The sequence below is a fragment of the Zosterops lateralis genome (assembly GCF_965231275.1).
Source record: "Zosterops lateralis genome assembly, chromosome: 24".
NCBI classification, from domain to species: Eukaryota; Metazoa; Chordata; class Aves; order Passeriformes; family Zosteropidae; genus Zosterops; species Zosterops lateralis.
In genome coordinates this window covers 7,203,196-7,216,585 of record NC_139784.1, presented here as the reverse complement: position 1 = coordinate 7,216,585, position 13,390 = coordinate 7,203,196, and the positions used below count along the sequence as shown (strand labels likewise).

Below are 13,390 nucleotides of genomic sequence, written 5' to 3'. Positions count from 1 at the left end.
TCTCTTCTCTCTGCCCTGGTTTTAGTGCTGTTCCTCACCAGATTTTCCTAAATCCTTTCTGCCTTGTCCTGGGATATTTCAGCTGTCACATACGAGGTCTTTGTGTGGTTGTTTCACTTAAATTTGTGATATTCTCTTAAAATAATATTCTCCTTAATTGTGATATTCTCTTAAAATGGGGAGGACACTGATGAAAGACCAAGTCGGTCTTGACTTCATCTTTTCTTGTTTTAGTTTTGTTTGTTAATCTTCCAAAGCCACAGTGGTGATCTCAGGGCTCTGGTTTGGGCTCTTCACCTGGCCAGTGCTCAAAGAGACCCAGGGGTCCTTGAGGCTGAACCAGTTCATTACACAAGAGGCACATTCTTCCTGGGCTGTTTGACTCTAAAGCAATGCACCCGTGTCCAGGTGAATTCTCCTCTGCTGAGGGCATCTTTCCTTCAGCTGGAGGGATTTCTAGTGAAAAGCTCCAGCTCAATTAGAACATCTGCCTTCGTGCAGGGGTTGTTGGCTGGAATTGTAAAGGTCTGTGTGTCATGCACAGGACAGTGACAGAACAGAACCCCCTCTTTTACACACACAAAAAAAGAAAAGAGAAACAGATATATCTCTGTATCTGTGGCCCCAGGTTCTGGGGTTCAGATGTCACTCAGCTCAGGTGATGGCAGAGCAGCACTGGAGCTCTGAGGAGCCTCAGTGGGTGCCTGGTCCCAAATTTCTGTGGCCCTGTGGCCGCGTTCTCCCCCCAGTGCATTCCCTGCTCTGGCCTGGCACAGGAGGGCCCTTCCCAAGCTCCTGGGCACTGGGAATGATCAAAGAGCAAAGCAGGGCTGGTGTGAGCTCTGAAACCAGGGCTGTGTGTGCCTGAACATCTCCTGAGGGGAGGGAAGGCCAGCAGGGGTTCTGTGGGGTCAGGACAGAGCTCTGGCCTGTGAGACAAGAAGAGGTGGGCACTGAGCAGCGAAGTGATATTCCAGTTGGGGGTGTTAGGGAAAATGGGAATATTCTTGGCTTCTGGAAACCTCTGCACCTAAACCAGCTCATGGAGTGCAGGATGAACCCAGCAAAGTCTGAGCCAGGTCTGGGCAGGAATCTGTTCTCCCACATCTCTGCCTGTTCCTGATTCCCATGGGGATCAGACTTTCTTTAAAGGCAAAAGCCACTGTAGGAGCGAGTTTTCTGTTCAGAGGGGCGGGGTGGGACTTGCTCTTATCTCTCCACTGCCACTCAAATCCTGAATCTCTCCCGTTACGTGATGTTTGACATGCCTGTGCTAATTTCTTGCCCGTGCTTCACACCCCACGTCTTCAACTCCAGGCGAGCCGAGCTCCCCAAAGCTCCAGCCTGGCCCTCAGGAGCGTGTGGGAGAGGCAGCAAAAAGTGCCAGCCAGCCCCCAGAGCAGGCCCTGGGGCCTCAGCAGCCACCTCTGCCCCGTGAAGGCAAAGCTCCAGCAGCAGCTCCCACCAGGATCGAGGTGACCATCCCCATCCCCCTGGACATGTACCAAGGCTCCGGAGCGGCCGCAGGCAGCCGTGAGTTGTGGGCTCAGGGAGGCACAGAAGGCGTCGGTGTGGAGCCAGAGCTGGGCCGTGCTGTCACAGAGGGCCTGGCAGGAGCAGGGGGCACAGGTGGCCATAAAGAGGGACCATCTCCTTTGTGTGCCAGAGCCACGTTAAAAGAAGATTCCGGCGGACGGGAGAGGGACGAGGAGCGGGATGTCGATGAAACCTCTGCACGGGGTTTGCCTTCCCTTGTGGAGCAGAGTGTTGCTCTGGGACCTGAAAAGGGCTCGTGTCCAGCAGCTGCCCAGGAGGCTCGTGAAGAATATGATGGAGAAAAGTCCAAAAGTGTCCTCAGGGACACCCCAGGAGAGGCACTTGTGGTCGAAGCTGAGTCACATGGAGCAGCACAGGACCAAGAGGAGAAGCAGCAGCTGCTGGGGGGAGAAGGAGACCTCGCCCTGTCAGAGCCTTCTGGAATTGTGTCCCAACAAGAGGCTGAGCCCAAGGAGGAGGGAGGAGATGCTGGGCCCGTGGTGGAAGCAGGCAGACTCCCTGCTGAGGCGGAAGATGCTGTGAAGGACAAAGATGCTCCTCTGGAAGAGGGGCCGGACGCCGGGGGCCGCCGCACACCCAGGAGGAAGCCCGGTGGCCTGGCTGCAGACAAGGCCAGCCGTGTCCCTCTGCTCAAAGGTGTGTGTGCTCCAGCTGCTGCCCTGGGCTGGCCCGACCCAGCACTGCAGCTTGGGGGCCACCTCAACTCCTGCTGCTTGGGAAATGGCCTGGAGCTGTGCTGTGACAGACCCACGACGCTGCTGCTGCTCCCTCCCTGCCCTCCCTCCTGATTTAATCCTGGCTTGGATTGCCAGACCCTCGTGCTGCAGTTCCCTGTCCCTTGCATGGTGCTGGCGTGTCCCTAATCATGCTTTTTTTTCACCTGTTTTTTGCTTTTGATTTCCTTGGATCTGCTGGGTGGGTGCCTTAACTCCCACCTGGCGCCTTCCCAGAGAAGAGGAGGACGGCTGGACGTGGCTCTGGCAGGTGGATGGGGCTCACCTGGCGTGTGCAGCTCGTTCCTGCAGGACACGTTGCCATCTGGTTTGCATGTCTGATCCAATCACTCTTGGAATTGGCTTTCCTAAAGAGGAGGGAGGAGGAAAGAGGCAGGGATGGCAGGTCTGACCATGGAAAAGCCCCCACGTTGATCCTGTTTCTTGTACTTTCCCCTTAAATATCCGCTGTGGCCGCTGCTGGAGGCAGGGTCTGCAGCCAGCAGGACCTTTTCCCACTGCCAGGCATGTCCATTGCTCTTCCAAAGCATCCTGCTGCAACCCCAGCTCAGTTTGGGGTGTTCCTGGGTGTCCCAGCACAGTAGTGGCTTTGGGGGTTCAGCAGGAGCTGCCTGCCTGTCTGGAGGCACCTGAACAGAGTGTGGGGCTGGGCTGGGGGAGCAGCTTTGGCTCAAAGTTTGGGTTCTAAATGCACCACTAAAAGCACGAGCATCCCTTAGACCTCTCCTTTCTCTTTTCCACCTCTCCTGGGCTCAGCAATGTCACAAGCTCAGTGGCTGAAGGCAGGTGGTGCTGTGAGCTGTGCTAACACACCAGGGCAGCAGGACACATGCTCGTGTCTCACCCTGTTGTACCTCAGCTCTCCGAGGCACGTCCTGGGGGAAGCTCTGCCTTTTCCCCCCCAGATCCACATTCCCCAGGCTGGCTTGGCTGCTCCCGTTAGCCTGGGAATGCTGCTGGCTCTTTGCTGTGCGGGGCTCACAAAGAAATTGTTGATGGAGCTTTTTTCCACTGGAGCTAAAGCTCATAACACATTTCTGGCTGTTCCCTGTGGGATCAGCAGCGGGGAGCTTTGCTCGGGTGCTGCAGGGCACTGGCATGGCTTGCACTGGAGCCTGGAACCACACTGGGGTGGGGATGCACTGCCCAGAGCCAGCCAGCTTCTAAATCAGTAGGAGAAGTTTAATTATTTAATGGTCTTTCCCTTCAAAGGCAGAGACACTTTGCTCCAGCCTTGCTCCAGTGTGCAGTTTAACTGAAGTTGGGAGGGGTTGGTGCATCCAGCAGCTCTGGGGTGGATTAACAGCGTTGTCCATGTCATCAGGAAAGGGCTGATCCCCCAGGACAAGTTTCCCAACACTGGGGAGAATTATCAGCAGCTTCTCCTCCCAATTAGCTGAAGGTGAGGGGAAAAGGGCTTTGTTGTGAGCGCCTTGTAGCACAAACTTTATCTCCTCCCCATTTCTAATCTCCTAATTAGACTGACCCAGGTGGAAGGGGCACCGTGCTGGGAGGCAGAGAGCAGCAGCCTCTCAGGAGAGATGGGAATTACCCACAGCCAGGGATAAAAGTGCTCTGAACAAGCCCTTGTGTGAGATCACAGTGCTGCTGGGCCGGGGCTCCCTTCAGCCTGAGCCTCTGTTTATGTGATTGTCAGAACAAGTGGGTGTCTCACAGATTCGTGTGTAGGGCTGGAGGGAACTTTCTGTCCTGAGCTGGGTGGATCCTGCAGGAACTGGGTGGAAATCTGGGCAAAATGCTCTCACAAACCTCGTTGGTGTGTCTGGTCTCCAGTGCTGACTAACACGGGATCATCTGCTAACACAGAAGGGATGTGGAGGGATTTCTGCAAGGGATGGGGACTTTGTCACATTTCTAAGAACAGCCTTGAGTTTAAGGGAGAGCAGGGAACACCCCCCAGCAGTGTGTTGTCATCTCTGGAGTTTGTGACCAGTCCCAAACTGTGTGTTTCCATCTGTCAGGTCGTGTTGACAAGGAAGGGACCGAAGCTGATGAAAAGAAACCCAAGGTAAGCCAAAAAACCAATCCAGGGGTGACACCTGTCCCTGTTCCTGGCTCCTCTCCTGCCCTGCTGTTTGCCTCTTAGGAAACCTTCCCATTATATTCCATTTTTCCGTTTGTTTTCAAGAGTGTTTTTATTTTTTCTTCCCTCCCCTGGGTTTGGATGGTGCAATCCGTGGGTTCTTTGAGGGTGAGGAAATGGTCCAAATCTAAATCAAGCTCGTGGCTCTTGGGGTTGGGTGGGAGTTGGAGAAATCCTTTTCTCAGCCCAGGACTGAAAAGCAGGAGCTGACCTTGGGGCAGACTCAAAACTGCACTGGGGATGAGCACTGGGGACTGTGAAAAGAGCAAACCATGTCATTAAAACATTAAATTAAATAATCGAGGCCTTGCAGGTCATAGAATATCCTGAGCTGGGAGGGATCCACAAGAATCATCAAATTCAGCTCCTGGCTTGCACAGGACAACCTCCCAAAAAAGATGCTGTGTTGTGTCCTGGGTGAGGAATAGAGTTTAATAATGGGTAAAATCCATAAGTTAAATTATATCTGTCACACTGGTAATTTGGAGGAGGTTTAGCTCAGCTGGCCATTATCCTGGTTAGTGCCTGAGTGGGATAATGGACAAGCTGAGGGGAAATTCAGTGGGTAAAGAGTTAAAGATGAGGAACAGAATTACTTTCTAACACTGAAATTGGTGTTTTCAGTATACACAGCCCTGGCAGCCCCACACCCAGCTCTGTATTGCACCTTCTAATCCTATTGAACATCCCTGATCCCGTTTTATTTCTCTCCCATGCTGATTTTCTTTCATTTTGTTCCCGTTTTATTCCATTTCCACATCCAAGAAATGCTCACCTTGCCCTGCCAAACCCCCTGGCTCCATGTCCCCCCTCCGGCACTCAGCTCCTCCAAAACCACCCTCCAGCCCTTCCTCTGCCTCCAAAGCAGCTTCTCCTGCCAGCCCAGGAATGCAGGAGACAAAGGCCAAGGTAAGGGGGTGGCTGTGAGAGAGGCCAGGGCAGCACCTGAAGGAATTCCTGCCATTCCTGTCCCCTGGGGAGGGTGGGATGTGCTTCGCCTGCACCTTCTCCTCGGGTTTGGTGTTGAGGGGAACCAGCACAGAGCACAAAGGGCTCATTGCTGCAGGCTGTGACTCTGCTGAGTGTGTCCAGGTCCCTCCGTGCCCACCCTTGGCTTTGCAGCTCTGTCTGTGCCTCACACGGAGGAGTTTGGGCTCAGCCAGAGCTGCAGGAGCTGCAGGGAGTGCAACACACCCAGGGCTGGCCCTGCAGGGTGAACAGAACCTTGGGGCTGCTCCCCTTTGTGACATTCGGTCACATCAACACCCCCGTGGGGAGGGAAGGCACAGGGGAGTGCAGGTCCATGGAATCCTGGAGTGGTTTGGGTTGGAAATGACCTTAAATCTCATCCAGTGCCATCCCTGCCATGGGCAGGGACGCTTTCCACTGTCCCAGGCTGCTCCAAGCCCTGTCCAGCCTGGCCTGGGACATTTCCAGGGATCCAGGGGCAGCCCCAGCTGCTCTGGGCTCCCTGTGCCAGTCACAGGTGCTGGGATTCATTTGGCTCCTGTACAAAATTTTAGCAGAACAAGGGGGAAACCAAAGGATGAAAAGTAGAGACCAGAGGTGTGGCTAAGCCAGGTGTGAGAGTGCAGGAAAGGTGTGGCTGGAGCCAAGGGCTCACCTGGGAAAGGCCCAGGAGGGGCCTCACCTGGGAAAGGCCCAGGAGGGGCCGTGGGGATGGGACACCAGGTGTGAACAGGCACATTGCAGGTGTGGGGAATCCTGGGGAGAAATGGGAGGGTCTTGTGTGCTCTGATCCCAAGGGTGACAGACATCCTTGTCCCTGGGGGGTGTCACCCTGACCCTGGGAGGTGACACCCTGACCCTGGGGGGTGTCAGTCTGACCCTGGGAGGTGTCACCCTGTCCCTGAGGGGTGACACTCTGTCCCTGAGGGTGACAGGCTGTCCCCAGGGGGTGGCACCCTATCCCCAGGGGGTGACAGCCTGTCCCTGGGAGGTGACACTCTGACCCTGAGGATGACACCCCGTCCCTGACGTGTCCCTGTGTCCCCAGGGCCCCAAGGCACGCGCGGGGCAGGCGCAGAGGAACTCCACCAACGCCACCCGCATCCCGGCCAAGACCCCCACGGCCCCCAAGACCCCTCCCAGCTCCGGTAGGTGACGGTGGGAGCCCCGTGCTGGTGTCTGGGTGGTGCTGCCGGGGCTCGAGGACTGAACTCAGCCCTGCCCTGGGGCCCGTGGTGCAGAGCCAGGGCTGTTCCCTGTCCAGGGGCTGCTCCCTGCCCTGTGCTCACACAGAATCCAGTGTGCAGGAGAGGCCAGTTGCTCAATCACGTGGGATTTCCTCAAATTCGGAAGATTTAGGCAGCTCCATTTTTTTTTTTTTTTTTAATCCATCTGCTCGTTTTCTCCCTGATGATACTTCACAAAGAGCAGGGGCAAGAGGATCAATTCTTCGATTGCAGGAATGGAGATTAGCCCATTATGCTCAGAGAAGAAAAACCCCCAAAAGCATCAGGCATTGTGAATTTCCATTAAAATGGTGCATTTCACTGGATATATACATATATTTCATCCTTAACCAGAGCTGCATAAAACCTTAAATCAATTAATTTTCCAGCTTTATTATGTTTAAGCATCTTTCTCATTCACTAAACAGGCAGAAAGGAGCAGAAAAAACCACCTCCTGCAGCAGCAAAGACTGAGAAAGGTGATGTTTAAGGGTCTTCTTTTCTTCTTTCATTTCCTTTTCAAACTGGGGACAGTGCTAAGCTGCTCAGCAATCAGTCTTAGCTAATTACAGAAAAATAATTTTGCGAAAGCGCTTCCAAATTTCCGATAGAAAAGTAGTTCTGAGTGTCTTTTGCCTGTAATTCACCACGCCACGCTCGGGTGGGGAGTTTATTATGATCCAGGCAGTGGAGAGAGACCACCTTCCTTCTGCGCTGTTAGGAAACATTGCCTCCAAACAAATCACACTTTTTCCTTCAAAACGGAGTAGAAGAAAGCGCAGCCACCGCCCTCCCCATGCACTGGGCTGTTTGGGTGGGCTCTGGGGCGAGGCAGAGCAGCCCCCCAGGGGGAGCAGGGCGAGGGGCTGACCCGGGCTTTGCTGTGTGCGAACTGCAGGTGAGCAGCCCAAGTCCGGAGACAGAAGCGGTTACAGCAGTCCCGGCTCCCCCGGGACTCCAGGCAGCCGTTCCCGCACCCCCTCTCTGCCCACCCCACCAGCCAGGGAGCCCAAGAAGGTGGCAGTGGTTCGTACCCCCCCGAAATCTCCGGCCTCTGCCAAGACCCGCGTCCCGCCGGCCGCCGCGCCCATGCCCGACCTGAAAAACGTCAAGTCCAAAATCGGCTCCACCGACAACCTGAAGCACCAGCCCGGAGGTGGAAAGGTAAACACGGCCTCTGTCCCCTCTCCCAGGGGTCTGTCTGAGGGGGCAGCAAGGGGGGACAGTCCAGCTGGGGTGGGAGAAGCTCCCCTGAGCAGCAGCAGCGACCTGGAGGGGGGAATGGGCAGAGCTCCAGCTCTGGTTTGTCTGGAAGGTTTGGGGTTGGGTGTAGTTCCTTTCCTGGATGTTTGGTCTGGAGTTCCTTGGCCTGCCTGGCTCAGGGCAGCTCAGCTGTCCCCTGGAGAGCTCGTGGTGTGGGTTCTCAGGGAGTGACATCCCCTGGTGGTGTCCGGGTGGGGACAGCAGGGTGTGAGGAGTGGCAGGGTCAGGAATCCCACACTGTGCCTGGAGCTGCCCTTCCAGCACTGCAGGACAGGACACAAGGGGGGTCTCTCTCCTCCTGAAGGTCCCCACGTTTTGCCAGGCACTGGGATTTTGGCTCCAGCTCTGTTGGCAAGGTTTGGGGTTGTGCTGTGCCATCAGGCTACACACAGTGCAGGGTGGCACGGCCAGAACTGGTGGCACTTCTGTCCTGTCAAATACTTTGCACTCCCAGAAAAGCTGTTTCACGAGCAGCAAAGTGACCTCTGGGCTCCAAGTGCTTGGGAATGAGGGTCTTGGGTTGAATTCTGCAAGTCTGGCAGGGGACACTGCCTGTCCTGGGGGTGGCACTGCCTGTCCTGGGGGTGACACTGCCTGTCCTGGGGGTGACACTGCCTGTCCAGGGGTGACACTGCCTGTCCTGGGGGTGGCACTGCCTGTCCTGGGGGTGGCACTGCCTGTCCTGGGGGTGGCACTGCCTGTCCTGGGGTGACACTGCCTGTCCTGGGGTGACACTGCCTGGCTCCAGACCTTGCAGACCCATAGCAAATATTCCCTGGGTGCTGTGCATGACATTTTGTGTGAGCAGGTACCTCGGTGGCTCTGACTGTTCCCCTTTGGCATTGGGGGGAGGCTTTGGGCTGGCTCCTCTGCATCCTGTGGAATGGCAGCCTGCTTTTATCCATGGCCTTTCCAGGCATTTTCCGCCGTGGCTGGCAATTGACTGGCTTTGTGCCACAATATCCAGGGGGGCTCTGGAGCTCCTGGTCATGAGACAGCAGCACGTGAACACCGTGTCCTTTTTGGGGGGGGCTCAGCCCTCCTGCCCACTTAGCCCAAGACTTGGGTTTTTCTTCCCACCCCCACAATCCCTGTTCTGCAGGGATTTTAGAAGGAACCCTTGTTCACTGGAAAATAGTTAAATTATTTGCTTGTTCTTTTTTAATCCAGTTTTTACAAGTTGGGTTTTTTTTCCCCCCCTTCTCTGCTTCTCTGTTTGTTGTTGTTGCTGAAAGAGTAAGAACAGCTGAATTTGGGACAGTTCCTTGCTCTTTGCAGGGGAGGATGGCTGGGTGCTCTGCTGGGGAGTCTGTAGGGCTCTCAGCAGGATGGCTGCAGCTGGAGCAGAAGGGGCTGACCCCAGACATTTGATTTTGGGCTGGTTTGGAGCTCTGTGTGCAGATCCCAGAGCCCCAGCCTGGGCAAGCAGAGAGGCACAACACACCAGGAGCAGCCAGGCCACGTCCCTGCCCGTGTTCCTGCATGCTCTGAGCACTCCTGTTGTGGCTGGATCACCCAGGGTGGCTCTGGCAGAGCCTGCTCTGGCACAGCTGCGCCCTGATTTGTGGGATTAAGTGATGTGGATTTGGAAAATCCTGCTGGGGGCACAGGCCAGCCGTGGTGCTGCTGGTGCTGGGGAGTCAGGGCATGGCAGGGAGCTCTCCCTGGCAGGAGCAGGCTGGGCCTGGAGGGCTGGGATGGAGGTGCCTGCCCAGCCCTGGGGCTGGTGCCACCAGGAGTGTCTGTGCCCAGGGCTGTGACACTGCTGGGGGCTCTCGTGGTGCCTCTCACGGGGCTGTGGGTCTCACGGGCTCACACCTGGGGCTTCTTACCTGCATTTACACCTGGGGGGGGGTTGCAAAGCCACTCTGGGGTGTGTGGGGAAGGAGCAGGGATTGTCTTCACCCTGGGGTTGTCTGGAGGAGCTGCTCGGATGTCTGAAGTGGCTCCAGCACAGCTCCCTCCACCACCAGTGGGGAAACAAGCCCTGAGTGGGACCAGCTTCATCAGTCACAGGAATCAGCAGGTGGAGGGAAAGCTTTGGGGCTGGGGGTGTGGTTTGCTGTGCTTCCTTTGTGGCCCCAGCCCTTCCCAGGCTGCTCCCACCCACCAGAGACTCGTTAGGAATGTGCCACAGAGCTGGGACAGGGCCTGGGGCTGCATCCCTGGGGTGGATCCTGGGGCTGCATCCCTGGGATGGAACTGCATCCCTGGCAGCCTTGGCTTTCTCTTGGCAGCTGTGGAGGGAGTGTGAGCCCAGTGCAGAGCAGGGCTCAGTGTCCTCCCCCTCTCCCAGGGCTGGACACGCAGCTCCTGCTCCCCAGCCTGGCCAGTGGCACCTGTTTGCCCAAGGCCAGGTGTGCCTGGCCCAGGAGGGGACGCTGGAGCTGGAGCTGGAGCTGGGCAGGCACTTTTCTCTCAGCTCCACCTCTCCTCGTCCCACTGGCTCTGCAGAAGTTGAGTCCCTGGGCACTGGTGTGGAGTCCCTGGGCACTGGTGGAGCCCCTGGGCACTGGTGTGGAGTCCCTGGGCACTGGTGGAGCCCCTGGGCACTGGTGGAGCCTCTCAGGCCCTCTCCAGCAGGTTTGCTGCCTGGAAAGCTCCCTGTTTTGTTCAGTGGAGGATCCAGGCTGAGCTGGGATTTTGGCTGCTGCTTGTGGCTGCATCACTGCCCAGGCCTCTCCAACCTGCCCACCTCCACCTTCCCTCTCCAGCCCAGGAACAGACAAACCTGTGCAGCAGGCCAGAGATTTTTTTTTCCTTTTTCCTCCTGGCACTGGAAGGCAGGTTCCTGGTTTTAGGGATGTACCACATGGTCAAGCTGCAAGATGGTCACGTTGTTTCTCACGCTCTTTTCTGGCTACTAAAGGTGCAGATAATTAATAAGAAGCTGGACTTTAGCAGCGTTCAATCCAAGTGTGGCTCAAAGGATAATATCAAACACATCCCGGGCGGAGGCAGTGTGAGTACCTTCACACTTTCAATGCTCTATAACAGTTCTTATGATAATAAGTGGCATGTTGTGTACACTAAACTGCCAATGCTATCTGCAGAGACCCTGCCATCAGATAGCTATTGGTGACGTGCAATGACTCTTTTCTGGCTACCAAAGGTGCAGATAATTAATAAGAAGCTGGACTTTAGCAGCGTTCAATCCAGGTGTGGCTCAAAGGATAATATCAAACACATCCCGGGCGGAGGCAGTGTGAGTACCTTCACACTTTGAATGCACTGTAATAATCCTGATTTTAGTGGCATGTTGTTACACTAATCACCAATGCTATCTGCAGCCCACCCTGCTGTCACATAGCCATTGGGGACGTGCTGTCATTTAACCCCCTTAACCCAAAAAATGACCCCCTAACGAGTCCTGGACATGCCTGACATGGACAGAACTAACTGCCCTGTGTCCAAACCACGTCTGTAACAAAACATCCCAGTAACTCCAGGGTTTTGCACTGCCTGGGAGGCTGAAAACCTCCTTGTCTGTGGGATGGGGCCTCACGGTGGAGCAGGAGATGGGTGGATTTATCATCAGACCATGAGTGCTCATTGCTCAATGCGCTGCTAAATTGGACATGATCCTGCCCAACACGTGAACGTGCCCATTCCCATCAGGCAAGTATGATCCCTGCAAATATTCAGTTTCTCCTTGCTAATGAATGTGTCCAGCAGCGCCCATGGAGGCTGAGCCTAAAGCATTGTCGAGTTAATTGATTTGAACACTGGCATTTCCAGCTGTTCCCACGTAAACACCAGACTCAGCTTTCAGTTACTGTGCCAGAAACCTGGAGAAACTCCACAGAGGTTGGTGGATTTACAGCTGGAGGCAGTTGAGGGTCCAGGAAAGATGCTGGACTGAGGAAGGCACATCCCCGAGACCCCAGACAGTGACTGGGGTTTGTGGGTCCTGGTCTGAGATGTTCCCCATGGATTTTCCTTGGGCTGTTTCTGATCTCTGTGGACGCCCTCCTTGAGAATCTGAGCCTTGCAGAAGGCTTGGCCGGTGAACACAGGGACACAGCTGGGTTTGCAACCTCTGGCTTAAATTTGGTGTCACTCTGCAGTTACTTCACAGGCCAGAGGAGCTGCAGTGCAGAGCTCAGAGCCCTGTGAAGCAGTTCCATGGCTGTTCCTCTGCTTTACTCCGGGCTCCTGCACTGCCTGGGCTGCCCAGGCTCTGGTGGACCAGGAGTTCTCTGTGCTGTGGCTGGTGATGAGCTCACAGAGCTCCCCCCGTGGGCCTCTGCAGCTGCACCGGGTTAAGAATCACCTTGATTTTCATCTGGGGGGGTTGTGATCCCTCCCCAGGCCCTGCCAGAACTGAACCCCCCATGGGCTCTGCCTGGCTGCAGCAGCTCTGGGAGCAAAGCCTGACAGGGTAGAGTGTGGCTGCACAGGCTCGTCCTGGGGGGCCTTTCTTTCCCAACAAGAGCCCCCAGGGCTTCAGTGCCTTTGGGACTCAACCCCCCGTGCCAGCAGCACGCCCTGCCCAGCCATTTCTGCTCCCAGAGGGAGCTGCCACTCCCTGGGCTTGGTCCCTGGATTTTTAAGCCCGTGGATGCTCTGACCAGGGGATGCCTTCAGGCAAAATTGGCCTCGGCGTTGCTGATGCTGAGGGGTGGGATCCCCAGGTCTCTGGCACTGGTTTCCCAGGCAAACAACCCTGTTCCCCTTTTCCTTTCTTGCTAAAATGGGGGGAGGATCCTTCTCTGCCCCCCAGCAGGATGGGAAGGGATGACAGAGTCCTGTCTGTCAAAAAAGGGACTGGGAATGAGAGCAGGAAGTTCCAATTGCTGATTGTTTGTTCTGGAGACGGGAGGACTTTCAGTCCCAGGTCTCGGTGGTGCCTGAACTGCTGTGAGACCATCAGGGTCACAGCTGGGATTAGAAAGGCATCAGCTGCCCTTTTTTGGGTCTGTTTCCTACTTTCCAACCCAACCCAGCTCCTCTCCTGCCCCAGTGCCTCACTGTGTGCCTTTCCCAGCGCTGTCCCCACGTCTGTGTCCACTCTGTGCCCCCAGACCCCCCGGGGCTGCTTCTCTCCCTCTCTGTCTCCTGTCAAATGTGCCTTTGGTCTGTGTGAGCATCAGAGACAAGGCAGGTCAGCAGGGCTCTGTGCCTGAGCCTCTGTTCATCCTTTTCCTGGCTCCGTGGAGGGGTCAGGGCTGTTTCTCAGGGCTGTGACAATCACTGAGGGTGTTGGGGACTGAGGGATGCACCTTCCCCTGGGCTTTTGGGTCAGCCCCAGTGCTCAGCTGGGTGGAGAGGCTGACCTTGGTGCTGGTCTGGGGCTGCTGGGAGCACTCAGCTCCTCTGCACAAGCTCCCTTTGGTGCTGGCACATCCTTCTGGGCTTGCTGAGAGCATCACACCCACCGTGGTGCCTGGGGGAAAACACGGAGAGCAGCAGATGCTCCCCGGGAAATCCAGACTGTCCCCAGAGCCAAGCTCCAGGTGTGGATGGTGCCTTTTGTCCTGCACAGCCCCACAAACTCCAGCAGCAGCTGCTGTGAGTCCCAAACCAGGCTCCAGGGT

General features: G+C 55.9%; 1 protein-coding gene across 15 annotated transcripts in view; it reads left to right on the top strand.

Annotated features, from left to right (window-relative positions):
• Positions 1 to 13,390, top strand: part of MAPT (microtubule associated protein tau) — a 42,978-nt gene that overhangs the window by 25,817 nt on the left and 3,771 nt on the right. For 5 of the 15 annotated variants that reach the window (XR_014591703.1, XR_014591704.1, XM_083877556.1 and 2 more), the window contains 8 exons: positions 1,318 to 2,193; positions 4,274 to 4,320; positions 5,161 to 5,304; positions 6,413 to 6,512; positions 7,019 to 7,069; positions 7,489 to 7,754; positions 10,723 to 10,815; positions 10,966 to 11,058. Coding sequence is in view for 13 of the 15 variants with exons in the window: in XM_083877556.1 (XP_083733682.1) it covers positions 1,318 to 2,193; positions 4,274 to 4,320; positions 5,161 to 5,304; positions 6,413 to 6,512; positions 7,019 to 7,069; positions 7,489 to 7,754; positions 10,723 to 10,815; positions 10,966 to 11,058 (1,670 nt within the window). In the remaining 2 variants the exon portion in view is untranslated. The remainder of the gene's footprint in view (positions 1 to 1,317; positions 2,194 to 4,273; positions 4,321 to 5,160; positions 5,305 to 6,412; positions 6,513 to 7,018; positions 7,070 to 7,488; positions 7,755 to 10,722; positions 10,816 to 10,965; positions 11,059 to 13,390) is intronic. The other 10 variants (XM_083877552.1, XM_083877554.1, XM_083877553.1 and 7 more) reach the window with 8 other exon arrangements.